The sequence below is a fragment of the Etheostoma cragini genome, chromosome 10, assembly GCF_013103735.1.
Source record: "Etheostoma cragini isolate CJK2018 chromosome 10, CSU_Ecrag_1.0, whole genome shotgun sequence".
NCBI lineage: Eukaryota > Metazoa > Chordata > Actinopteri > Perciformes > Percidae > Etheostoma > Etheostoma cragini.
Window position 1 is genome coordinate 490,581 of NC_048416.1, and position 24,963 is coordinate 515,543.

At 42.1% G+C, this 24,963-nt stretch overlaps 4 protein-coding genes across 10 annotated transcripts in view; 2 read left to right on the top strand and 2 right to left on the bottom strand.

Moving 5' to 3' along the window:
- The window catches only part of lonrf1 (LON peptidase N-terminal domain and ring finger 1), an 11,193-nt gene extending 2,161 nt beyond the window's left edge, over positions 1-9,032 (bottom strand). Inside the window, exons 1-9 of one of the 4 annotated variants that reach the window (XM_034882996.1) lie at positions 8,168-9,032; positions 6,394-6,512; positions 5,698-5,820; positions 2,800-2,988; positions 2,591-2,721; positions 2,292-2,363; positions 1,126-1,240; positions 599-720; positions 309-467 (exon numbers count right to left, since the gene is read on the bottom strand). In XM_034882996.1, the coding sequence (XP_034738887.1) occupies positions 309-467; positions 599-720; positions 1,126-1,240; positions 2,292-2,363; positions 2,591-2,721; positions 2,800-2,988; positions 5,698-5,820; positions 6,394-6,512; positions 8,168-8,465 (1,328 nt within the window). In that variant the 5' untranslated portion in view covers positions 8,466-9,032. Of the gene's footprint in view, positions 1-308; positions 468-598; positions 721-1,125; positions 1,241-2,291; positions 2,368-2,590; positions 2,722-2,793; positions 2,989-5,697; positions 5,821-6,393; positions 6,513-8,167 lie in introns of all 4 variants that reach the window. The other 3 variants (XM_034882994.1, XM_034882997.1, XM_034882995.1) reach the window with 3 other exon arrangements.
- Positions 9,033-10,595: 1,563 nt separating this feature from the next.
- On the bottom strand, positions 10,596-13,245 carry med7 (mediator complex subunit 7). 2 transcript variants are annotated; one of them, XM_034882998.1, is made up of 2 exons: positions 13,062-13,245; positions 10,596-11,611 (listed from the first exon to the last, which is right to left on the bottom strand). In XM_034882998.1, the coding sequence occupies exon 2, from the start codon at positions 11,600-11,602 to the stop codon at positions 10,844-10,846; it is 759 nt and encodes a 252-aa protein (XP_034738889.1). In that variant the 5' UTR covers positions 11,603-11,611; positions 13,062-13,245; the 3' UTR covers positions 10,596-10,843. The 2 variants fall into 2 exon arrangements, with proteins under 2 accessions (XP_034738889.1, XP_034738890.1); XM_034882999.1 differs by lacking the exon at positions 13,062-13,245 and adding an exon at positions 12,818-12,936.
- A 2,154-nt stretch (positions 13,246-15,399) lies between these two features.
- Positions 15,400-22,570, top strand: itk (IL2 inducible T cell kinase). 2 transcript variants are annotated; one of them, XM_034882992.1, is made up of 17 exons: positions 15,400-15,643; positions 15,802-15,906; positions 16,029-16,110; positions 16,222-16,347; positions 16,598-16,635; positions 17,009-17,160; positions 17,246-17,311; positions 17,398-17,452; positions 17,834-17,913; positions 18,125-18,267; positions 18,388-18,462; positions 19,334-19,505; positions 19,605-19,821; positions 19,913-19,977; positions 20,293-20,411; positions 21,273-21,430; positions 22,176-22,570. In XM_034882992.1, exons 1-17 carry the CDS (start codon positions 15,506-15,508, stop codon positions 22,239-22,241), a joined length of 1,857 nt encoding a protein of 618 aa, XP_034738883.1. In that variant the 5' UTR covers positions 15,400-15,505; the 3' UTR covers positions 22,242-22,570. The 2 variants fall into 2 exon arrangements, with proteins under 2 accessions (XP_034738883.1, XP_034738884.1); XM_034882993.1 differs by having other exon boundaries at positions 15,401-15,643; positions 19,337-19,505.
- A 1,719-nt stretch (positions 22,571-24,289) lies between these two features.
- The window catches only part of cyfip2 (cytoplasmic FMR1 interacting protein 2), a 19,848-nt gene continuing 19,174 nt past the window's right edge, over positions 24,290-24,963 (top strand). For both annotated transcript variants that reach the window (XM_034882990.1, XM_034882991.1), the window contains exon 1: positions 24,290-24,521. The gene's annotated coding sequence lies outside the window, so the exon portion shown is untranslated. The remainder of the gene's footprint in view (positions 24,522-24,963) is intronic.

A 24,963-nucleotide genomic window follows, 5' to 3' on the forward strand; every position in this document is an offset into this window, starting at 1 on the left:
GAGAGATACTACCCTCCATTCATAGAGAGAGAGATACTACCCTCCATTCATAGAGAGAGATAGATACTACCCTCCGTTAATAGACTTTGAACCATGTTAAGAACTACTTCTTTTATCTCCACTTTGCACATGGAAAACCTAATCTAGCTCATCAAAGTGTCTTGGCTTTGCCATGCTAGTGTAAGGAGAAACCATCTCACACATTTTGCTGAAACATCTGGGGGATTCAATACCATACATGGAACTAGGAACAAATGCCTGGTGGAGGATGAAATGTCCAGCGGACACAGCTTGGGGACCATACATACCCCTTGCCATGCTCATAGCTGCACATGCCAAACTTCTTGGTGCCAGTCTCCATGCAGCGCCGCATCATCAGCCGATATCGAGGCTCGAAGATGTGCAGGGGGCAGGGCAGTCCAGGGTAGGCCACCGTGCAGACAAATATAGGGATGTCCTTAGTCAGACTAAGAGACAGGACAGTGGGAGGATCAAGGAAAAAGAGCAAAGGGAACAAGGGAGAGAATTGTAAGAAGAAGGCACCAGTTTAAGTTTCTAGAACAAATCCCAAGCGTAGATGGGCGAGGGGGGGGCGTACTTGGACAGTTCAGCCATCTCGGCATCGTGGACCTGCTTCCGCTCAGCCAGCTGGGAGGGGAAAAGGTGGGCCATGATCTCCTGGAGCAGAGCGGTGGGGTTGTACTTCCTGTTTTTAAAGAACTGAGAAGAGAAAAGTATGAGCCATTATTGCGACAATATATACAACTTATCGGCAATTATACATATGGTCATATATTGGTCATATATACACGGTGTATATTACAGTAAAACACAAGAAAAAAACACAAGCATTAACACCTGTTTTAACACTAGTGCTGCAATGCATTTGTGGATACAAAATATAGATGTATTGATTTGGAATCTGATGTTAATGTTGTCTCAGCGGTGCATACACACTGTTGTTAGGACAGTGCTACTTATCATAATGGATCATCTATCACAAGCAAAACATAGGAACCAGGAAGTTATTCTTTACTGTACCGTCATGTGAATTTGTTAAAAAGTTAGAGGTGCATAAAAAAAATAGTATGATTTAGTGTGGGGGGGGGGGGTTGGGGGGGGTACCTCTTGGAGGGGCTGTTTGCACAGAGGACAGCGGAGGTTGTGGTCCAGACTCCTCTCTATGCAGTTTTTACAGAAGGTGTGACCACAGGGCGTAGTGACTGGCTCGAAGAACAACCTGCAGACAGAGAAAGAGGTTTCAAGTCGAGGAAGGATGTTCATAACCACAAATATTTGGGTTAATGTTGAAATCATGGGTGGGGGTGGTGTGGGGGTCAGCCTGGGGAGGTTCTTGCCACTGCTTTTGTATTGTTGTTACTTGTCTTGCGTTGTACCACTTTATGTTTGCTGTTTTTGGAATTTAATTGATTTTTTGTTATAAAAAAGATTCTCAGAATGTACAAGTGAATTGTATTTTAAATCATATTCTTTAATAAAGACGCTTGAAAAAACAAACAAATATTGAAATCATGAATATTTAATGATTGAACCCTCAACCAATACTGTTTTTACAAGGCCGACAACCATTCTTATTCTTATTATTACCGCTCAGATTTTTCATTTGTGCTGCACTCAAAGTTCAAATTATTTCAACTCTGACCTAGTTGCCACTGACCAACCAATGAGAGAACAGCATGTTGTTCCCTAGCAACGGAAAATAGCTTGACTAAAACAAATGTAGAGTTCACATAACGTCCGGAGTGTTAAGACATTTTAGTTAATGTTTCCACATTTAGAAATCTACCAGCTCAATATGTTTCACAAGTGTTATGTTTTTGTAGAATTTGATAAGAAACACTTTTATTATTATTGTGGTTTATGACCTGGATAACCTTCTCACAGGCTGTACTGCTCTCGGGATGTGAAGCATTTGAAGATCCTCCAAGAAAGGACACCACAATAAGCAAATCTGCCAATGTAGGCACTGGGGGGGCATTTCTATGTGCAGAGTTTAGTAAAGCTAAGAAAAAAAACTTGAACTGTGAAATTCCCCTTACTACTTTTATTTACATACGTTTGAAGATGACATTAGCGTTCCCTTGCTAAATGTAGGGTGCAAAATAATAATCCTTCTCGATTACATTGAATTTGTGATCTAAATTAAGATCAACATCTGAATAGCTGCACAGCCCTGGTGCATACTGTGTTAACCAGCGAGAGGACAGAACAGATGGAATGGACCTGATTCAAAGCATCACTGGTTAGAGCAGACCCTGCAGGACACTGACCTGATGCAGAGAGGACACTCAAAGTCTGACACGGTGAGAACACTCAGCCTTTTCTCCCTGCTCGGACCATTTTCATCTGGGGGAGAGAGAGAGAGAGAGAGAGAGAGAGAGTGTGTCCCGGTTAAGCTTTATGCACCTGCTGAGGAACAGCCAGCAATTATTATGCAATTTGAAAACATCTGGTGCGAGTTATGCTAAAGCTAATGTAGCCGCAGTGACAAAGAGGATTCCTGATGGGGACACTGACGCTGAAGTTAAGAGTTCATTTATCAGAAATGTGTGTACACAAGTGTATTTATGTACCCTTGCCATGTCCATCTTCCTTACTCATCATCATCTCCTCGTCCTCCTCAGCAGCCGGGAGGAAGGACACAGCTTGGCAGAGGCTGAGGCAGCACTCGGTACCCGTGTCCTGCTTCACCTTCGAGCCCTGATGACGGTTTAATCGGTTAGGAATCACAGTCCATTTCCCTTCAAACACTTCCAACAACATTCTCCTCACCCATACCTGGTGGGCCTCTCTCCTCCCTTTTCCCTCTCCATCATCCCCACATGAGTGTTTGAGGCCCTCAGGGTGACTTGGCCCCTGGGAGTCACAGACGCTGGTGATGGGGCAGGGACCCTTCAGGTACTCAGACACCACCTGCAAGATACAGGATGCCTCGTCCGGCACTGCCACGCCCTCTGCCTCCAGAATCTGCCGTAGGATCCACGTCACGATACCGATGAGTCACATAGAGGTGTTAGGACACATGGTGTTGTTTTCACTTACATTAAAAATACATTTCTTACGTATTTAACTTATAATTATGTTCAGAGATCAATCAAAGATCAGTTATTTTGTTTGTGACTGCTATTATTGTGATAATTATTCTGATGTGATTTCAGGGTGGGTGACGTGGTCTGTAGGCGCGGGAGGCCCTTTAATGTAGCACAGGTGAACAGGTGAACAGGTAAACAGGTGAACAGGTTAACAGGTGTTTAGGGGAGCAAAGGAGCAAATCATTTTCAACCTCGTAAAAAGAGTACTTGTTAAAGAGTACAAACGATGTAGTTTGAACTTTAAATGATGTGTTTTTGGTATTTCTCCTTTAATGAAAAGGTCAAATGATGACATTAGGAACAACGGAGTCTTCGTCCATTTGTTGTGCTAATGTTGAAAGATGCCCGTCTAAAAGCCAGGAAGCAGATACTGCAAAAATAAAAACCCGGTTAGAACATGAACCAACAACATGGAACAATTTCCAAAAGGGTTTTGGAAACCTGGAAGGACTGGGATGGAAACATATCAGGATGAGCAAGTGGAGGAAAAGCCCCGTGGCCCAGAAGAAGGAGGCCGAGTCCGCGGTGTAGGCAGGCCTATCACCGCTGCTGAGCTAGGAGCTACACCAACTTGTCCAACTTGTTGTTTCCGATGGACCACACAGACAAAACCAGTGAACTCCTAGAAGGGAGACACCTAAGCTCGGACCCCCCAACCATTATGTGCTAGGTTGGTGTTTATGCATCTAAGTGTTCAAATGTATTTCTCAGGGAGCTTTCATGGCAGGGCAGGCATGAAGGGGACACTAGATCGCAGGAATAGATCAACTGACTGCAGGACATGAAGACTATAAAAACAGCTAATCTGATGTTCACTGGTCCCTGTGTGTCCACATCTGTGTGTGTACAGAGGCTCTCTTTTCATGGAAGATTGTTCACCGTTTGAAAAAAGCTGCAAATAATCGGAAATCTTTGGACTCGTCATCTTTGACGTAGAGCCCGACCGATAAAGGATTTTTAAGGCCGATACCGATACCAATATTTGATTATATGCCGATATATTGGCCGGTATGTATTTTAAAAGAGAATCCAGAAATATGTTACAAACAAATGTCCCTAACATTAGTTATTTGTAGTTAATTATGAGTTCTCACTAAAACAACATGATAATAATTTGGTTTATTGTCACAACAGAACATCAAAATATATTAAAGTTTTGATAAATAAACTTCATCACTAACAGGGACGTTGTAGAGCGTCCTCTGGTGGACAAACTATGCAACGCCATCACTAACAGGGACGTTGTAGAGCGTCCTCTGATGGACAGACTATGCAACGCCATCACTAACAGGGACGTTGTAGAGCGTCCTCTGGTGGACAAACTATGCAACACCATCACTAACAGGGACGTTGTAGAGCGTCCTCTGGTGGACAGACTATGTAACGCCATCACTAACAGGGATGTTGTAGAGCGTCCTCTGGTGGACAGACTATGTAACACCATCACTAACAGGGACGTTGTAGAGCGTCCTCTGGTGGACAGACTATGAAACACCAACACTAACAGAGACGTTGTAGAGCGTCCTCTGGTGGACAGACTATGCAACGCCATCACTAACAGGGACGTTGTAGAGCGTCCTCTGGTGGACAGACTATGCAACAATATCTATAAAAATAGATCCTCAACCATGTTGTGAGCGTTGGGCTCACAACATGGTTGAGGATCTATTTTTATTTTTAAATATTAATTTATCAGCATCATTTATTTGTCATTATAAATGATTCTCTACTGTGAAGTGTCCACCATCATTTCCTGATTCTGCATGGACATGCTGGTGATGCAGCAGAAGCAGACCTCCCTCCATAGAAGAGAGGAACCGGGGATGGACAGGACTCTTTTGACTTCCGACTGTTAACTGAGCCTTTCAAACCTGATTCCAAACCTCCACGTAAAGAAATGACTTTCTACTTTTCACACCTTGAAGTTGACTAATTTTAATAAGCTGTATTTTTTCTCCTTCTTAGTTTATGACTTTTCTCCTCCTTAATGTGTTGGCACCTGTACGTGCATATACTGGAAATAGTAGCACAATTAGGATGTATGGAAACTTATCCATAGTCCATAGTAGTTAGGCTTGGGAGTGCTGTGTGCATATGTGAATGTGTTTTGTATTTCCTGTATAATTGTCTAAAGACTGCCTCCAAAGTGAGATGATTCATCCTCCAAATAAATTCTCTGAAAATACATTCTGTTGTGTTGTTGTCACCTCATCCAAATGAATATGATGTTTTCTTCTGAATGGCCACTGTCTCTTTAAAGTCTGTATGTTTCTGATAATGGGGATTCTGGGCTAAAGTTACGAGTACAGCCTTAATGAATGACTATGGATGCCCAGTAGAATCTGATGAAGTCATCCCCTGAAGGCATCACAGAGGGAAAGCGGCGACGTCTGTGGTGCGATGACCTTTATCCAACCAGTGGTCCATGACAGTTTGTTTAAAAGAATTTTTCTTATTTTCTTTCAATTTTTTCAGAAGTTAAGAAGTATCAATACGATAATAACACTAACAACAACAAGAACAATAATACAATACAAACCCCACACAAATTAAGCAAAATTAAAGATAATACTAGATAACAAACCTTCTTGATCTGGCTCTTTGCGGGGCCAAAGTCAGCATGAAGTTTTAGGCATCGGTAGAACTGGATGAGGGCGTCTGTGTGCTGACCCAGTTCCAGCAGCACACTCCCTTTACGAAAGAAGCCCTGCATAAAGAGAACAGTTGCATTAGCACATGACTGCATGTATGAATGAATGACACACGGAAGTGTCTTACAGCAGAGAATATAACTCTAATCAATCGAATTACGTTGTAGTATGTCAACACTTATTTTGCCACACCTTTGCCAAAGCTAAATGCTTGAATAATGATGTGTGGGGGGACATTTGTATGTGAATTAACATCTCTAGAAAAAGAGATGAAACAATATAAATGATTGTAGAACATTGGAATTTCTGCATTTGCAGTGAGCCACCCACTGGCATGACATTATGATATAAGTAGCTGTTTGCATAACTTTGTAAATGACATAACATCAATAGAAGTAGAGGTCAGCTTTGCACACAAAGATAAAACCAGGGGGGGGGGACAGCCGGCACAGAGTCTTTATGGTTTTGTGTGTGTCACATGCATGTTACAAAACTAAGCAGCTAGAGTCAGCTCAGGCTGACCTGAGGTGAAGTGTAAATGGATAACGTCAACAAATTTGTTTGCGTGGAAAAAGACATCATAAAGGCGAGATGTAATGAGTCTGTCCAACAGCGCCAATGTCTCTCACCTCAGTCCAGCTAGGACGAAGGCAGCAGAGGTAGTCCAGGTCTGTCAGAGCATCAGAGAAACGCATCAGGCCCCGGTTAGCTTCAGCTCTGTACACCTTCAAACCCGGGTCATCTGGGACTGCAGACGCAAAAACCAACAGAAGAAAGAGTGAGACAAAGAAAGAAAGAGAGGTTATACAATTTGACCAGTTCTTTGCAGAATGGTGGCTTCAATGCTTAGACCCTATGTGCCGCCCTTCTACACACAAACAGTCAACATGTAACGAGAGACACGGGACAGCAGCCTGCAGAACAAGTGGTTCTGCTTGCTTTAAAACATGAAGGAAGTCACACTGCACAGCAAGACCATTAAATAATATTTCTTAGTGTTTTTAACATTGTAAAAATGCAATTCATATGAGCTTTCAAAACAAATTTTCTTGTTCTTGAATACTAAATCAATGTTACAGGTATCAGATTGGAACAAAATCCCGGCTGATGGGGTGTATATCAGGGGAGAAGAAGTGCAGTGTATCCCCAAAACATGTCATGGATGTGTGTACAGAAATGTTACAGTGTAGATGGTGCGTTTACCGCTACATAACTGTTGTTGTCCCATTTCTGCTGAAGTTTAACTGTGCTTATGTTTATTACATATACTCCAATATACCTGCAACACCAGTGTGCATTCAAGGTTCACAAAGTCGCTATTACCTCCATGCTCGTATTAGACAGTGCGCAGGTCTTAATTACACAGGGTTCATTCAGCTTTCTAAGAGTAAAGTTCAGTGCATTTTAAGCACTTTTAAGACTTTTTAAAAACCCTGAATTACATTATGAAATAATAAATTACAAAGTCAAGGCACCACCTCAAACTTCCAATGACAGAGAAAAGCTGATGTTAACAAATCTGCCCAGAGACATGGCAAAGGTTATTCAACAGGATAACAGCAAGCACAAACACTCCAGAAGGGCAGAAGTTGTCCCTCTTACCTCTTCACTGCTGCATGGAGAAAATAAGGTCAATCGCACACAGAGGCAACTACATTGGATCAGTTACCAAACAGATACAGTAGCAAAGAGGAGGTGTTTCTACGAATCTTGCAAAACGTATTACACCACATCCTCTTAAATGTTCACTCCAATTCCAACCGCGATTGTCCTGCAGAAAGGTACAGAAAGCATGCTCTACAATCAGGAATTAGCCCCGTCCAATATTTGTTGTCATTACTGGTTTTTTCTACTGTGTGATTGACAGGAGAACATGTAAAAGCAGACTAATGTAGCTTAACTTTCTCCAGTGCATCTTTATTATTCTGCACACCCAATTAGTTTAATTGTTTGTTCTTTTCCTGAATGGTTCACTATACACACAAAGGAGGACTCTTAGGAGTCAGCAAGAAGAAGAAGAAGAAGAAGAAGAAGAAGAAGACTGTTCTTCTTCTGACTACTGACCCAGTTATACATTTGGGGCATCAGTAGCCTTGGGCAGTGGATATAATGAATCCCATGGCATCCAAATGTGTAGGCTACTGGGGACGCCAAGCTTTCTCCTCCGGTACCTGACTCTACACATTAGGACTATGTTGTGGAGGGCAGATTGGGAAGCACCACCAGTCACCATCACTGGCCACCAGCCCACATTGTGAGCAGTGCGTAAAAGTGGGACTCCAAGCTGGACTCCTTACTGGGGTTTGGTCTTTGTTAACTGTTGGTCCAAGCCTTTAGCACTGCACCTACATAGCCACCACAGTATGTCTGCTGTTTGCCGTTAAGCATGATTGCGTCCCTTACCTAAGTGTAGCCCCTCATTTGCAATGCGTAAAGCTTCCATGAACTCGTTGGCTTTGAGCTTCTCCTGTATTTGGCACTTCGTCTTCGTGTCGTCGGGGCAGACCTTCTCAACGACGCCGACCAGCAAAACGTTGTTCTTCATGATTTTCACGTCTCTTTGTTTTAACCTCTCCTTGCACGACGGGCATTTGGACGGAAGGTAGCCCCCCACGCATCTCCGGCAGAACGTGTGGCCGCACGACATGGTGACCGGCTCGCACATCAGGAAGAGGCAGAGCGGACACTCCAGCAGATCCATGGTGGACGGTGGATGGCTTATGTCACCGGAAAAACGTCCAACTGCTAAATGTGTTGCTTTTTTCTTCGAAGCAATGCGGACGGAAAGGCTCGTTTGTGTGATAGTACTGCATGGACCATTAAATAACACACGGGGACAACTAGCGACACAGTAAACGGGTCCCTTCTTCGATAATCTAGCAACCCCGTCCGGGGTCTGTCTAGCTAGCTAACGTTACTGCTAATCTACGCTACCATTGTGCTTACTCTACAAATTCCCGCGGTAGATACAAATGTATCCAGTGCCCTTACTCATTCTCAGCACTAACTTAGTCTTTGGTTTGGGGCGCATAACGTCTCCCCCTTCCAAGCAGCCTGAATCAAACAGAACTCAGCTCACTGCGCCTCTGCTTTCCTCACCGCTCGGAGCTCCTCGAACGCAACACGAACCACGACCCAGTAGTTTTTCATTGATATTCTTTCTTTTTGGTTGTCCGTGTCAGCTTTTAGCCCCTGTTACGACGCATCTACAGCCACAGAGCTGGGTTACTGTGTAACACCATTACATTACATAAATAAAGACCACGTGACACAGCAGCGCGCAATCCGATTGGATGAAAGGATGGCTTTACGCCCTGTTGTGAAACACAAGGATGCCAAGTTTCATAACAGCATTTCTGCGACAGAAGTTCTCGGCGTTTTATTCGGTATAATGAACCCATCTGGGGGTAGATGGACATGAGCTCATAGTCTCGTGCGTCTAGTCGATGATATCAATAATAATAATAATTCAAGTGAAGAGTGCAGGATGAGGAACGAGCCTGTCGCGGTGTAGGGGGATCCCAGCAGAGGGGGCGGGGTGGCAGGATGACAGTAACCCTGGTGTGATCCCATGGCATCCCCAGCTTTAACTCCATACCTACCCATACCATACACTTCACATAATAGAAACCTATTATGTAAAAACTTAAAGAGGTCAAGAGTCTCTGTAGAGGTGCAGATTGCATACGCAGGCCTAAATGATCATTAGTGTTATTGGCAATGCTGCAAAGCAGATCAATGTCTAAACCTGTGGACATCTGTTACACAAGGCAGGGCATGGCAGGTGGAATGTGTCCCATGGAAGTGAAAAAAGGCTGGAGCCTACATGTAGTGTTGGGTTTCAACAAAGTTCATTAACTTTAGTTTATAGTTTAGATGTATGTTCTGCAGATAGTCTCAATTAACATTTAACTGTTTCACACCAAACCAACCTTCTATACAGAACGGATTAGAGCATATCAGCCATTTAACATATAGAAAGGGGGAAGGGTATCTGCTGTCCCCCCCCACTGTGTTGAGACGAGACATGATAGGGGGGGAATGTCAGGGGGAAACCCAAATGTGCACGATGGAGGTGTGACCATCGCATCTGAGGCTATGAAGAATCCAATGAACTGCTCCAAACATGCAGCCTCAGAGGGCCTCAAACATACCACATACCCCCAGGTGAAAAACATGCCTTACATAACATGTACACAAAGAAACATAAGTTACAAATTTGCCTAATCTCCATTAGCGCATAATGCTCAACAGACACAGAAAGGTGTTACTTTGGTCAAAATCCACCTAAAACATTACTTATATGAACTCTCTTCTACACAAAACACACAGTCAGATTATTAACTTGATTCATGTTAACATGTTTAGGTAAAACTATCATTTTTGAATCCTTATTCCCAAAGCTTTATGGAAATTTAACATTGGAAAAAATTAAAATGATTATAATTTGATTTTTGCAAGGATCTCTACCAAACCAAAATGTTTTCTTTAGTCTGTAGGGTAGGATGTGTGGGCCGGGACGTCTCTGCTGCACCACAATATGTCTTTGGTTCGATACATATTTTCCATGAACAAAAACTTTTAACAAGGCAATAAAACAGTGGTTATTTCATAGAAAGGCTTAGGGTGCAGTGACTTTGTAACTGCAGTCTATTTATACCAACCTTTCACTCCCTCTAGATCAAACAGTGTGCAAAGTGTGTGACAGGACCTAGTTGCTTTGTGAAAACAGAATGTCAACAAAATTGGATGGAATTCCATGAAATTCGATGACATAATGCAGTTTCCCAAAAACAAGTTAAATAACACCATTGTGATAGCGTAACACTGCTGCACTTGGAAATTTATTTATTGGTTTTATCACAAAAACTGAAAGTTGGCACCCTAGTTCATCTGTGTAATATTTATATTCTTAAAATATCTTCACAGGAACTGTTAATATTATTTACATAATGGCTTTTAAATAAAAATACCATTCAAGTCCAGATTTCAGGCCCAGTGAAAACAGCTAACTTTGTCATACTTACTCTAAGTACAGCATACAAAACACAAACAGTTTACAACTACTCAACAGAATACTTAAGCAATTTCATCAATAATACTGCACAAGGCAGCATCCTTGTCCCACGTTTTGTCCCTCTTTGAAGTATGGACACTCTTGTCCTGGTGACCTGCTGCCATACAGCTGGCACCTGCTTCATCTATGTCCATTAGTTCAGTTTTCAGCTTGGGGGCCTGCCCAAAAGAACAACTAAAACTAGCTGCTGCAGACACCCCCCCATGCCCAGCACCATCTGGACCCTCCATCTGTGGTAAGTCATCAGGTAAGGAGGCAAGGCAGCCCTGGATCATCTCCACCACCCTCTCCAGATGTTTCTGGAACCTCTCAGCTGTATCTTGCCTCTGTCTCTTCTGCACCTCCATCATCACCCTCAGTGTCTCCCTGGCTTGATGTGGCCTGTACTCATTAATCAGGTGGTGCATATGAACAAATAGAAGCTTCAAGTCCTCCAGCTTCTCTTCACGCTTTATACTGACAGGGCTCTTGATAAGGATGTCCAGCAGGTCCAGAAAGTTCACCAGAATGGACATGTTGAGCTTCTTAAGCTCCCGTTTGTGATCAAACTGCATAGGATGGAGCCTCTCAATGCCTTGGCTCTCCAGTGGCCGGATGATGAGGTCATCACACTGGAACTGGTTGCCAAACATCATGTAGCTGTCTCTGATGGGTGGAGGCGGCTTTGGAGCCAGACCTTTGCGGATGTTTTCATCTGTGTACTCTTTGATGTACTGCATAGGCGGAGGAGGCAGGGCACTGACCTGCTGTGGTTCACTCATGATGCTGACCTGAAACGGTAACAACATTTTAAAAATCTGTCCTTTTTCCTCCCCAAGCAATGCAAAACCAGTTTTCCCCCTTTTTAAATAAGAAATGGGTCATTGTGTGTGCCAGTTGTGAGTTAAAATACCACTTAAGGCTTCCTTTACATCATTTTTGACAGAAACATGCATAGTGATATGTTTACAGTTTGTTTTTGGTGATCACTGATAGAGGTAGAGATGGAGCCAGGGCAGGAATGAGTTTCTGTCTTGGAAATTCAAACAGCATTTCACATTAAAGAGAGAACAGGGAGAAGAAAATATGTAAGTGGGCAGGGCAACCTCTGCTTGCAGCAACCCACCTCCTTTTAGCATCTCCAACCTGGAGCACCTTAAAGGAAGTTATTTTATTGAATTAGCCGAGGCTAGTAGTCTGCTGTTGTGCTACTGGTCACCTTGCTATGTTCCAGTCGCATCTGGTAGCTACCTGCTTAGTGGAGGTGCGACTTGACATCCTCCTATGTGCTGAATTACTGGCCCCAGAGCTGTTTGACAAGCTAGCTAACGTTGGCTAAAATTAGCTCACGGTAGCAAAACTGCAGTTAGATTTTTGTAGTCGGCTATACAGTTCTGGACTACAAATACAAACATCTATCGGCTTGATGATGTACTCATTCAGCCAGCTGGAACAGAGGAACAGACCAGAATAGGCCTGTTTAATAGGCAGGATCTGATGGCCGCATTCCTCCACTTAGAACATGCATTTATTTTTAACGGAACAGGTTTTGAAAGTATCCTTCTCAACACCGCTAACATGACATACTATGGCTACATGTCTAAATGCAAACACGTGCTTTTAGTCCAGGAAAGGGTACAAGCACTCATTACGAGTAAACTAACCTGGGACTGAGTTGTCCCAAAAAAAGAAAGGAGTTAAAAACACAGTATTTTCCATTTAACCTACATGTTATAGACTCTAATAAGTTACGCTAGGTTACTCAGCTAACGTTACGGTTCATTGCAGGAATTAGCTAGCAAGCTATGTTTAAGTACTTAGTTTTAAGTACTTAGTTAGCGATAACGGTATGCAAGTACAAAGTTAGCCTGCTGACGTTAGATGTCACTAACGTTAATTTAATAAGCGAGCGACGCGAGTTCCATTAGCGCCTATCTCTTAGAACAATTGGCGAGCAGATAACTTTTTATAATTTACTATCTGAAATATGTTTTCACTTTGTTAATTGTGTAGCTCTAAAACTAGACGTTATGTGACAGCAGAACCACTGCGGTATAGAGTAGAAACTGAGCTAACTAGCTAGCTAGCTATGGGGGTTGTGATAGCATTAACGTTGGCTAGCTAGCTAACTATCTAGCTATCTACTTCTGCTAACCTCTGCTAACTAGCTTAGTTACGTCGGTACTACGAACTGATTAACACATGCAAATGAAAAGAAACAGCGATGATGCTTTTACACACCCCTTAAATGACTCCTTAGATGCTGAATGCAGACTTTAAGTTAGAAATGTCACAGTTGTATCTAGCTAATAGTACAACTAGCTCATGACTAGCTATTTTAGCGCCTTCCATTAACTGACATGAACGTCTGCCTTTGTCCCAATTCCATTGGCTGTACTGTGCTCGTGACACCTTTTGATCGTGACGATTGGCCCATAGACCGTTAAAGAAAGGATTGGACAGACACACTAAACGCTGATTGGCCTTAGTATTTGGCCAATAAGATCCTCTATATTAAACCGGGGTCTAGGTTGGTTTTTGTGGTATTTGATGAAATCTTGCTTCTTCAAAATTTTTGTGGTGGTATAGATACAACGCAAAACGTAATCTTCTTTTTATTTTATGTATTTTATTTTTTTGATAATAAAACGTTCTGTCCCCTGTGGTCTCCTATAACTTTAATAATAAGAAGGGCATTTAACTGCTAACTTAAAGGAATTTCTGACGCACATAGGCCTATTTAAACCACATTTGTTATCATTGCATTAGACTATACAAAGATGTTTTAAGCTAAAACTGCCTTCATATAAACAAAAACCTGTAATACTGGTTGATGACAATAATATTACCAGTCTATTTATAAGGCACTTTTCAAACAAGAAGCACGAAAGGATTTTCAAAGGCATAAAAATAGAAGACAGTGACAGGACAGAAACATCATTAAAACAGTTTTCTGAGGTAAATTTAAAAACTTTAACTGACAAATGAATTGAAAATACAAAAATGATGTAAAAACACATCTTAAATACAGTTGTTAAAAAAAGACATTGAAATGGTATCAGAGACAAACACAAAAAACCTCAGTCCTGGTCCCAGTTCACCTTAAGAATCAGATCTGTTAGTCATATTTGTCACTAAAATGTCAGGCCAGCATAACCTCTCAGACACTGCTGTCTGGATATTAATATATTCAGTCCATTCAGTCCAAAACCTTCTCACCACATCTGTATTCACATAATTAAAAGTCTGGTACTTCCTCATTCAGTATACACGTGGACTTCATTTTCCATCAATGAGTCAACGTGATCAGACCATGTAGCCTGTCAGTAAAAACAATGGCCAAATGCTTGTGTGTGTGTATGTGCGTGTGTGTACGTGTGTGTGTGTGTGTGTGTGTGTTCACCTTTTTTACTACTAGACCTACTGCCTGAGGCCAATCACAACTTCTGTTATTGTTGTGCAGATACAGACTTATGAAAGAAACCTTAAACCTCTTTTTTAAATTACTAAGATTATTTTAAAAAATCCTGTCACATTGTCTCTGATTTTGTGACAGGATTTTTCCTGTTTATATTTTCACCAAAAAAGTTCCTTACCTTTATTGAAAATGGATCCAGACCACATCATTTTAATGCAGACTAAATTGTATGAGACTTTTCCTGATGGTGGTGCTATTGCAGCCGTCTAAATCCTCCATGTTCTCTGAGGATGAGTTGTTTTAGTTTCTAACTCTTTAACTTTCTAAAAATCTGGGCACCCAGGTAGCTCAGTTGGTAGAGGTTTAGTCCTTGATGCAGTGGGCCCAAGTCACCCCCCCCCCCCCCCCCCCCCCCCCCCCCCCCCCCCATCCTTTCAAATAAAGGCCTAAAAAGGAACTGTTTTTGTACAAGATCCAAAAATCTATTTTTTTCCTTCAGGGGAAGTAGGGGAATCCAATTCTGTAAGTTATGATCAACATTGTTTTCTCACATAGCCTGAAATATCTCAGCACAATTATCCATCTCTGTTTGTCAGGGATCGTTGATTAAAAAGACTTTGTGTTGTAAATAAGCAGAGACAGACGTGATGGCTGTGAGCTTAATCAAAGAAACAAGGCAAATCATACATACATACAGCATATACAGGCAAGACAACATTTTATAACCCAAACACCTTTCCACAATCTTCTTTATCTTCTTCTTTCAGTTTCAACACTGTAGTTATGTCATTTTGTTTTCAGGTTAGAAGTATTCAATAGGTGTTTTTCATAGTAACATTTAGTTTATGCTCTCATTTTCTCTATCGAATTAACAGCCTTGTCCATCCTTTACATTTGTAACCTTTGCCTGGTGTTGTTACCGGATACAAGGCAAACCCTCAAGGGGCATATTTTGGTGGAAAATGTTTAAATTTACAAAGATGAAACAATCCCACTCCTACTACTGCACGCCCTACACTGACGTATTGCAACATAGTTAGTGAAAGTAGAGGTGTGTGTGTGTCTGTGTGTGTGATTGTGTTCATAAGAACAACCCATTTCGTGCCGTGGGATGTGGTTTACCGAGTGCAACAACTTTATGCCGGAAGCTCCAAGGCTTCTATCAAGTTATCTTCATTTTTCTCTGTCACTGTCAGGTACTTAGCCTCTCTCTGTGAGCCAAAAGCAAGCAGTGGTTTCTTTAAAAGTGTTGTTCACAGCCAGTACCATGTTCCCAAGGGTGATCTTGAAGGGAACTATGATTAAAAAATCTCAACAAAAGAAGAAAACATCACCATGCAACTACAAGGAGAGATTTTTTGTGTTGGACACCCAAGACCTGAAGTATTCTGAACGCCGCCCCGGGGTAAGAATGCACGTAATCTACAAATAAACTGGATTTAAATGAGAAATGATGCAATCTGGAGGCTAAGTCTGTAAAGTTGGCCTGAGAGGAAACAAACATCATTTAAATCATATCCATAGTGTGTTAGCATACGTAAAGTTAAGATCATGTTGTTTCAGAAAAAGCCCATGCTGAAAGGTTGCATCGAGCTGTCCAAAATCAAGTGTGTGGAGATTGTGTGTACTGACAGCCCCATACCATGCAGCTATAAGTACCCTTTTCAGGTGAGGTTATACACAATAATTCAACATAGTGTCATAAGTATAATGTGATTAAGCACGTAGTATAAGTGTGACATAACACAAGAACAAACACAGTATTTTCTGAAGTATAAATGTCTCTCCAGGTTTTTCACCACAACCACTACCTCTACATCTTCGCCCCAGACAATGACTGCCGTCAGCGATGGGTCAAAGCTCTTAAAGAGGGTCTGCAGTTTTTCCCATGTTACATTGTTATAAGAAATTATTGTGAGCCCTTGATTGTAATCCATAAGCTTGATGTTTCAAACTATATTTCTTTTATTCTCTCTGATATAGAAACGAAGCGTAACAATTTGGTTGCGAAATACCATCCAAACTTCTGGATGGATGGAAAATGGAAATGCTGCCAACAAACAGAGAAACTGGCACCAGGTTGTCATGTATATGACCCAGTGGGTTATGGTTTGTATTATTTCTTTTCTTCTTCTTGTTGTTATTTCTCACATATTTTCAAAAAGGGTTTAAATCTAATTTCTGTATTTGATTTATTCTGACATTGTCTCATCCTTATTACACAACATTAGAAGTAGATTAAAAATTGAAACTTGAATTTTCTTACGTGTGCTTGAGGCATATCTGGATTTACATTTAGCATTATCTAGAATCCAATGTCTAATCGCCATTTCTCTGATTGCATTTTTTTATTCCACAGCTTCTAAAAAGCCACTTCCTCAACTCCCAGATTCAGAGGTACATAAACACACTAACATGGTGTTAAAATATACTGTGTGTGTTAATCAATAATGTTCAAATTACAGCCGTCAGACAAATTTACTTTAACAAAAATGTATTCTATTGCCAGTACCAATGCACAGAAGGTTGTTTTGCAGCTCTGGTTGTTATCATGGGTTGGTCACATATCTCATGATTGGTGACGATGTGACGCTAGTTGCTCAATCTGATATAACCCAAATAGCACTGTGATGAAGTTTGAGTTAAAGTCCTTTACTGTGGGGGTGTTTGGTCTGCTCCGTGTCTTGTCCGGTACACTGCTGTAAAGCATTTGTTTTTTTTGGGGTAATTTGATGCAGTTTCCTTTATTTTATTTTTTAATCTTTGCCAGACGGGACTGCAAGGTTCAGAACAGGGGATCGTTATCGCCCTGCAGGACTACGCACCGCTCGGAGACAGTGACCTGGCCCTCCAGAAAGACAAGGAGTACGTCCTGATTAAAAGCTCCCACTCCGACTGGTGGGCCGTTCAGGATGACGAGGGGTAGGGCCCAATGAGGACAACACATTTCACTGAAAACAATTATAAAGCTATGATTAATACATATTTTTGCCTCACCCCTCATTAGGAACACAGGCTTTGTTCCCAGTACGTATGTGGCTGAAAAGTCCAGCAACAACTTTCAGAGATTTGAGTGAGTTTGTTTAAATTTCTCTTCTCTGCATATCCATCCTACCCTCTATACAACTCATGTTTTGTGGTTGATTTTTCTTCCAACAGATGGTACAACAAAAACATAACCAGAGGGGAAGCAGAGGTTATGTTAATGAATCAGGTAAAACAATGGATCCAGAGATTCTTCCCTTTCCATTAGTTTAATGTTCTGGTGAGAATTAGCAGGATGTTGCTCCCGTGTGCATGTTTGCTGTGACTGTGCCACCTACAGTAGTCTCGCATTTGCAAAAAATAATGCAAATGCACCTGCACAGTGAGAAAGTGCCAAAACATGGGGTGTAAAAACTGTTTTGCAACCACAGTGTTTCCTCCATACTGAATTTCCTGTGAAGTGCTTTGCTAAATTTTGCAAGCGGGAAGCAGAAGACCTTTCCCCATCTTTACTCAAAATGACTGCTGTTATCTGCAGATTAAACAAACATGTCTGACATTACACATGTGTTATTTAAGTTGAATGATTTTGTGTTGTTTGTACTTTTAGGGGAAAGAAGGTTCATTCATGGTGCGTGACTCCAGACAGGCAGGAGTCTACACTGTGTCAGTCTTCACCAAAGCGGCGGGGTAATGTCACCTCCTTCTTACTTATTTAGTGGTACAAATGATGACATATGATTAGTAGAGAATATGGTGCTAAATAAACATAGATCAAACATATTTGCTGCTTTTTGTAAATCCTTAGATGCTCCAGAATGACTAATAATAGGCCTTTTTATCATAATACATCTTAACTCATAAATGCTTAGTCATACACGCATCTCTTTGTTGCCTTTAGGTCAAATGGGGAGAAGAATCCAAGAGTGAAACATTACCAAATTAGACAGACAGAAACAGGAGAAGCCACATACTACCTGGCGGAGAAGTACCTGTTCAGCACCATTCCCGAGCTCATCTACTACCACCAACACAATGCAGCTGGTATTTGTGCCAACCTTCCGCATGCAGCAGTGCTAACACATGGAGATCAGATGCCAAAAGGAAGTTCAGATAAAAAAAATAAATGTCTTTAACTATGTCTCTGTGTCATCTGTGTGGCAGGCCTGATAACGCGTTTGAGACACCCTGTATCTCAAGATGGAGGCTGCTCTCAGGACATTGCTGATCACTCAAAAGGTTGGAGGATGTACTGTTGTGTGAATGGGTCAGCTGCTTGAACTGGAGCTCAGAACGATCAGAACTTAACACTCTAGTGGTCATACATGGAATATTCCGTCCCCGTCCTCTGTCTCTGTGTTGACGTTCTAACCTCTGGTGGATTTCTGAGGACTATGGTTACCTGGTCCTCAGATCCCTGCAGGGTAAATCCAGACACCTAGCTAGACTACCTGTCCAATCTGAGGACTAGGGTTACCTGGTCCTCAGATCCCTGCAGGGTAAATCCAGACAGCTAGCTAGACTATCTGTCCAATCTGAGGACTATGGTTACCTGGTCCTCAGATCCCTGCAGGGTAAATCCAGACAGCTAGCTAGACTATCTGTCCAGTCTGAGGACTATGGTTACCTGGTCCTCAGATCCCTGCAGGGTAAATCCAGACAGCTAGCTAGACTACTTGTCCAATCTGAGTTTTCTGTTGACGATTTAAACAACGTACACATGTTCCACCAAAACAACTTCCTTCCTGAGACTATTTAGCAGAGACAGCGTGGCTCCGTCCAGAACTAAGCTAAACATACATGTGGAAAGTTCTGCAGATATGTTAGCGATCATGTGTTACGCAAGGACGGGAATAACAATTTAGCTTGTGAGACATTTTCTTAAAAATTAAAGATTCTTCACAAATCCTGCAACGAGAGTCCAAGTTGAGTCTGAGGTCTTTTGAGGATGAGTCTCAAGATAAGTGTGGAGTCACTGTGTGTGCAACTCAAGTCCGAGGCTCAATCTAAAGACCCCATCACTGGATTCTAATTAATAGAAAAAGTACTCATATAATTTTATCCTAAAATGTTTATCAGTGTTGTTGTTCACCCCCTGTTTTCTACTCAGCGGATCAGTGGGAGGTGGACGCTGAGGAGCTGACCCTGGGTCAGAAGTTAGGCAGCGGCCAGTTTGGGCTGGTGCTGGAAGGGCGATGGAGGGAGAAGAGGGTGGCGGTGAAGATGATACGAGAAGAGTGCATGTCAGACGAGGAGTTTAAAGAAGAGGCAAGGGTCATGATGTAAGTGCATTCCATAAAGTAGTATCGTATTGTTCAGGCACAAGGAACCACTCAGCTGAGTGTGTGTGTGTGTGTGTGTGTGTGTGTGTGTTTTAACAGGAGATTGTCCCATTGTAAGCTGGTTCAGCTCTACGGCGTGCGTACCCGCTGTTCTCCCATGTGTCTGGTGTTTGAGTTCATGGAGAACGGCTGTCTGTCGGACTACCTGCAAGCCAGGAAGGGCCGCTTGTCTCAGGACTCGTTGTTGGGGATGTGTCTGGATGTCAGTGAGGGGATGGCTTACCTGGAGAGCTCCAACTTCCTCCACAGAGATCTGGTAAACTAACATAAATAATCAGTTTTTTAGGATACACATTTGATTTAAATTGTTAATTAAATGAATTCATCTCTTCCTCTTTCTTCTGCAGGCTGCTAGGAACTGTCTAGTTTCAAAGAACAATGAGGTGAAGATATCTGACTTCGGTATGACCAGGTACGCTTGACACCAAATCTTTGTCATGTCCACCATATTGAGTGGAATCTTTTAATTACTACAACAGTTTGTGTCCATCTGACCTCGGAAACTGTTTGGACCTCTCCCATCAGGACCTGTGTTTATTCTTTATTTCATATTAGTGTTTACTATTTTTGTTTGTTTATGTATGCACCAATCACAAAGCTAATTCCTTGTAAGTGTAACTTAATGTGGGAATACACCTGTGTTTGATTACAATTCAATAGAAACTAGATTTCAGTCAGCCCACATCCACTGCTGTGTAATGAAGTGTGTGTGCTCTCCGTACTGCAGGTTTGTGCTCGATGATCAGTACACCAGCTCCCAGTGCTCCAAGTTCCCCGTCAAGTGGTCGGCCCCCGAGGTCATCAAGTACTGCAAGTTCAGCAGCAAGTCCGACGTCTGGTCATTCGGTGGGTTTATCCCTCTATCTCTCTTCCTTTCACTTATTTTGCTCTCAAAGCCATCTGTAATCAGATGGTCAGTCAGTCCTCTCACTCTGGATGAAGCTTGTCATAATCATTCAAAATAGTTTATGCAAAAGAACTAACATGGAACAACCAAAAGCATGCAAATGATTAAGTAGACACACAAGAACTCATTTTGGTTTGTCTACATCAGGAGTCAAGGACCTGTTAGCAGAAAGACAGATGGGGTGAGGTCCCCACCCCCATACTACTTATACTCTATACAGTTTAGTTGCATGTTAAACTGGACTAGATGGATGAAAATGAATGGAAATTATTTATGCATCATGTTTTAATGTCAATCATACATGTGGAAAGCATAGTGAATCATAAGCTTAGCTGTATGGCTACCATAGTGGCTACCTTACTTATATTAAGCTGATCTTCAATGTGTAAATCCATTATTATTATTTTTTTACAAAAAGGACAATTCTTTTTTTTATTAAAATGTTGAATTCATATTGATGTACATTGTCAGACATTTTACTTCTTGAAAAACTCCCACATACTGTCTTAATTACAAAAATATTGAAAGTTTAATTTTAGGCGACCTACTATTGAACACACCTCCTTGTAGCCTACTTTAAAACTTATTAAACATATTTTTGCCAGTTAGACAAGGAGTGGGAGTTTTTCTTCACAACTTTTGACCTGCTTGTCCCCCCCTCCGACGCACCTGTCTCACCTGTCCCCCCTGCACTAACTCTGAGGACCCCCTAGAGGCCACAAACCCCTGTTGAACATCACTTAAATCTCTCTGTGTGTTTATCTGTAACATCTGGAGTGTCCCTGTTTACCGCTGCTCAGGTGTGCTCATGTGGGAGGTGTACAGCGAGGGCCGTCTTCCTTATGAGAACCGCACCAATGGTGAGGTGGTGGAATCCCTGAACTCAGGCCTGAGGCTGCTGAAGCCACGCTTGGCCCCAGACGCCGTCCACCAACTCATGGAGTGGTGCTGGAAGGAGGTAGGCACACGAGTTAAACAGATCCCTAGTGGACAAAACGGTACCCATCTTACCGTAGATTTACTGGTTACCCACGGGGGCGTAGCACAAAAATCTGGGAGAAATCTGTAGAAAGGCATCTTTTCGGGCCCTCCTCACATAAAGACCCTAGGTCTTCAGTGCCCTTTACACCCCCAGTCTGAGTCCCTGGTTACAGATATGTGCTTTGTATGCTGTAATCCAAATGATCTGCGTTAATCATGTGTGACCTTTTCTGCCATGCAAAGGAAAAAAGCAGTAACTACAAGACATCCGTTACCATGTGGATAAGTATCTTATTTTATCCAGGTGTTACTATAAGGACTTTGTAAATAGTGATCAGCAAACAAATATTAACAATGTGGAAGTCAATGCCTTTTCCCTTGGCGTGACTTCTCACTTTTTACAGACAATACGAAGGCAGAGTACAGTAACTTTAAAAAAGAGGTCAAAGGTCAAGTGTGGATAAAAGTCCTTATTAAAACATCTTATTGCCAGATTTCCAGTGTGCTACCTAGAATTCATTTGGCTGGACAACTGAAAACTTAAAGTCATTACTCTCTCCAGTTAAGGTCTTTTGCCTTTGTAGGGCTGTATTGCACAGTGATTTCCAGAGAACACAAGATGTCTGTCAGTTGACCTTCTTAGAATAGACTAGCGCACAAACACCCGGACAAGCAAAACTCCCTGTAACAGAGCTCTTTGCTTTTCATCTTCTCCCTGTCAGAAACCAGAAGATCGTCCATGCTTTGCTGTCCTGCTGCATCAGCTGGCCTCCCTCTCAGACCTGTGAAGATAAGATTCGATAAGAATATTTATTTATTTATTGAATTATTACCAATTGCGTGTCAAATGTTTTTCAAAAGTGTCTATTAAGATCTATTAAGATGATTACAAAACACAAGACAGTTTCAAGTTCTTGGATTTTGCACTTTACCTGTTTCATACCTTTGCATATACAGTCTATTCCTAGGGTCTCACAGTCCATTCACTAACTACTGCTGCTTACTGCAGGTTTATATTATGGTTTCAAATATTCTATAAAGTCTCTGTACATCGAGTTAGAAGAGAATGTTACATTGTTTAAATCACTGTTAAATAAATGGATCCATTGTCATTAAATGGTCTTTTTGTTTATTTCTTCAAACATTTTAGCACTGAAATGATGTAACTGTTCAAACCTAATCCCTTCCCTGCCACTCAAGTATGCTCAGTGTCTGTGCTGCAAAAGGCCCCCGTCAACAGAACATGACTAAATCACACAGTCACACATAACTGGAAGTTTCTGAAAGCTACTGACAAACTGTTGTTGCCGGGACTAATGTAGCGTGTATGTGGGGGACCACAACATAACGGGGAATCGCAGTTTCAGTCTGTCAGTCACCCAAGCTGAGCGCTGTGCTCTGCAGGCGTAGTGGCCAACGATGCAACTACAGCCACGCCGTGCTCTGTGGCCCAGAACGACCCCCAAAGACCTACTGTATATACACACTGTCACAGAATATCTACAAGTACCTAGTAAAAGCTGGATCTGAACATCCACTACACGAGAAACAAAATATGTAGTAGAAGATTGCCAGAGCCCGATCACACACACACCAACATGACTATTTCAGTCTTTTTAATGTGGGGGGGTTAGGAAAGTGGAGCGACAGAAAAAAAGCACACGGGTAATGAGCACAGAAGTAGATTTACTTATGCATTGGATGCATCCATGCAGTATACAGGTATAAAGTGCATGTACAATATATATATGGATTATACATATTTCCCATATATTTCAAATGATCAAATACAGTATGTTCCAAAAGAGGTTTTAATTGTGACTTCCTAGTTAAATAAAGGCTATACTGTAGAGCTGGGCGACATGGCAAAAAATCTAATAACAATATTTATGAATCAAATATTTTTTACCAAATAAATTGATATCATTATTGCAGCAATATTGTAGGGTTGACAATTGGTGCTTTAACAACATATTAACACAGAGAGAGTTCTGATAAACAGTCACCAACAATAGGGATATAATGACTAAATAATAAAACAGCTGTAACAGTCTCTCCACTGCGGTCCTATCACAATATTACGATATCCAAAATCAAAAACCACATCTAGACTCATAAATGGATGTTGTTTTAACAATGCTATATTGTCCAATTCTACTATGCTGGTATATACATAATTCAAACTGTAGTAGTGATCAAGAGTAAAATGAGAAGTGGGGCAATTTGGCCCTTGTTACCGAGGGTCTGAAATGACTCTTCACTAATTCTGTTAGGTATCATATTCTTTATTAATGCAGCATTGTCTCTAAGACACTTCTTTAAAGCTCATGTGTTACAAAAAGCATTACCATGAGCACCAGAGATACTAGAACTTTTGGGTTCTTCTGGAGTGTGGTCTAGACCTGCTCTAGGCTATCTGTAAAGTTTCTTGAGATAACTCTTGTTATAAATTGATATTATAAATAAAATTGAATTGAATTGAAGGCCTACTCTGTGAGGTCTACCCAACGGCAGTAATACATGAAGAGTATTTGAGTATTTTTGATTTTGTCCTTTCAGAGGACAACAGGCTACCCTCTGGCCTCTTTCATGCCAAGGATCAACGTTCACATAATCACACACGCACGATCAACGCACGCGCGCGCGCGCACACACGCACGCACGCACACACACATGCACGCGCCACCTACTTTTAATGTGAAACGCAGGATACATTCTCCACCGGTGCCAATAAAATGAAAAAATACATTAAATTTAAATAAAGTACTCATCAAAGGTGAAATGAATAGAATGAACACGTCGGGGCCCCCATCATCACCCATCACTCCCGTGGATGTGGGCTCTCAGTAGACCCCCGCTCACTGCTCGGTGACTGTCCCTTTAAGAAAATGCACTTGCAGCCATTTTCTGCTCTTTGTGTGGGGTGGATTAGCACTGGGTAGGAACGGGGTGAAACTAGAGCATCAGTCGGCACAGAAGACGAGGAAAAGAGAAATCTGATCGCCGTCGCACTCCGCGACACCGTCCGCCCGCCTTCGGATCTCTCCGGCCGGACATGTGATTTCCAGGTAGGTGGTGCATGTAGCGGAGATGGAGAAGAACGGGGCCGGGGATGTGCGCTGGGTGTTGATGACGGCTGGAGACCGGAGGGCTGGTTTCCCTCTTCCTCCTCGCACTGAGCATCTCTCCCGTTACTTATTACAAGATAGCCCGCTCGGTCGCTGAGATACCGCGCTCCGTGAGCCGGATTGGGCGTCCCGGTTTATTGCGGATTATTGTGACACATGAATGGGATTCCCGTTAGTTTAACGGTACATGGGCACCGTGGCCCCCACCGAGATGGGTGGGGTGAGGAGAGGGTTCCTGTGTAGCAAGTGCACCGCTCAGAGATCACCGAAAGCGGTGACCGGAGAGAAGAGATGGAGGACAGCGAACATGGTGCTTCGGCTCGATTTCACATCACAGCTGTCACTCGCAGCATTTATCATCTTTCTCCTGTACCCCCCCCCC

Bases quoted from the DNA above. Each gene is read 5' to 3' on its own strand.
- med7 (XM_034882998.1), bottom strand. From the start codon at position 11,602: ATGAGTGAACCACAGCAGGTCAGTGCCCTGCCTCCTCCGCCTATGCAG.
- itk (XM_034882992.1), top strand. From the start codon at position 15,506: ATGTTCCCAAGGGTGATCTTGAAGGGAACTATGATTAAAAAATCTCAA. The intron at 17,914-18,124 runs GTAATGTCACCT...TGTTGCCTTTAG, and splicing joins GTCTTCACCAAAGCGGCGGG to GTCAAATGGGGAGAAGAATC. The intron at 19,978-20,292 runs GTACGCTTGACA...TCCGTACTGCAG, and splicing joins TCTGACTTCGGTATGACCAG to GTTTGTGCTCGATGATCAGT.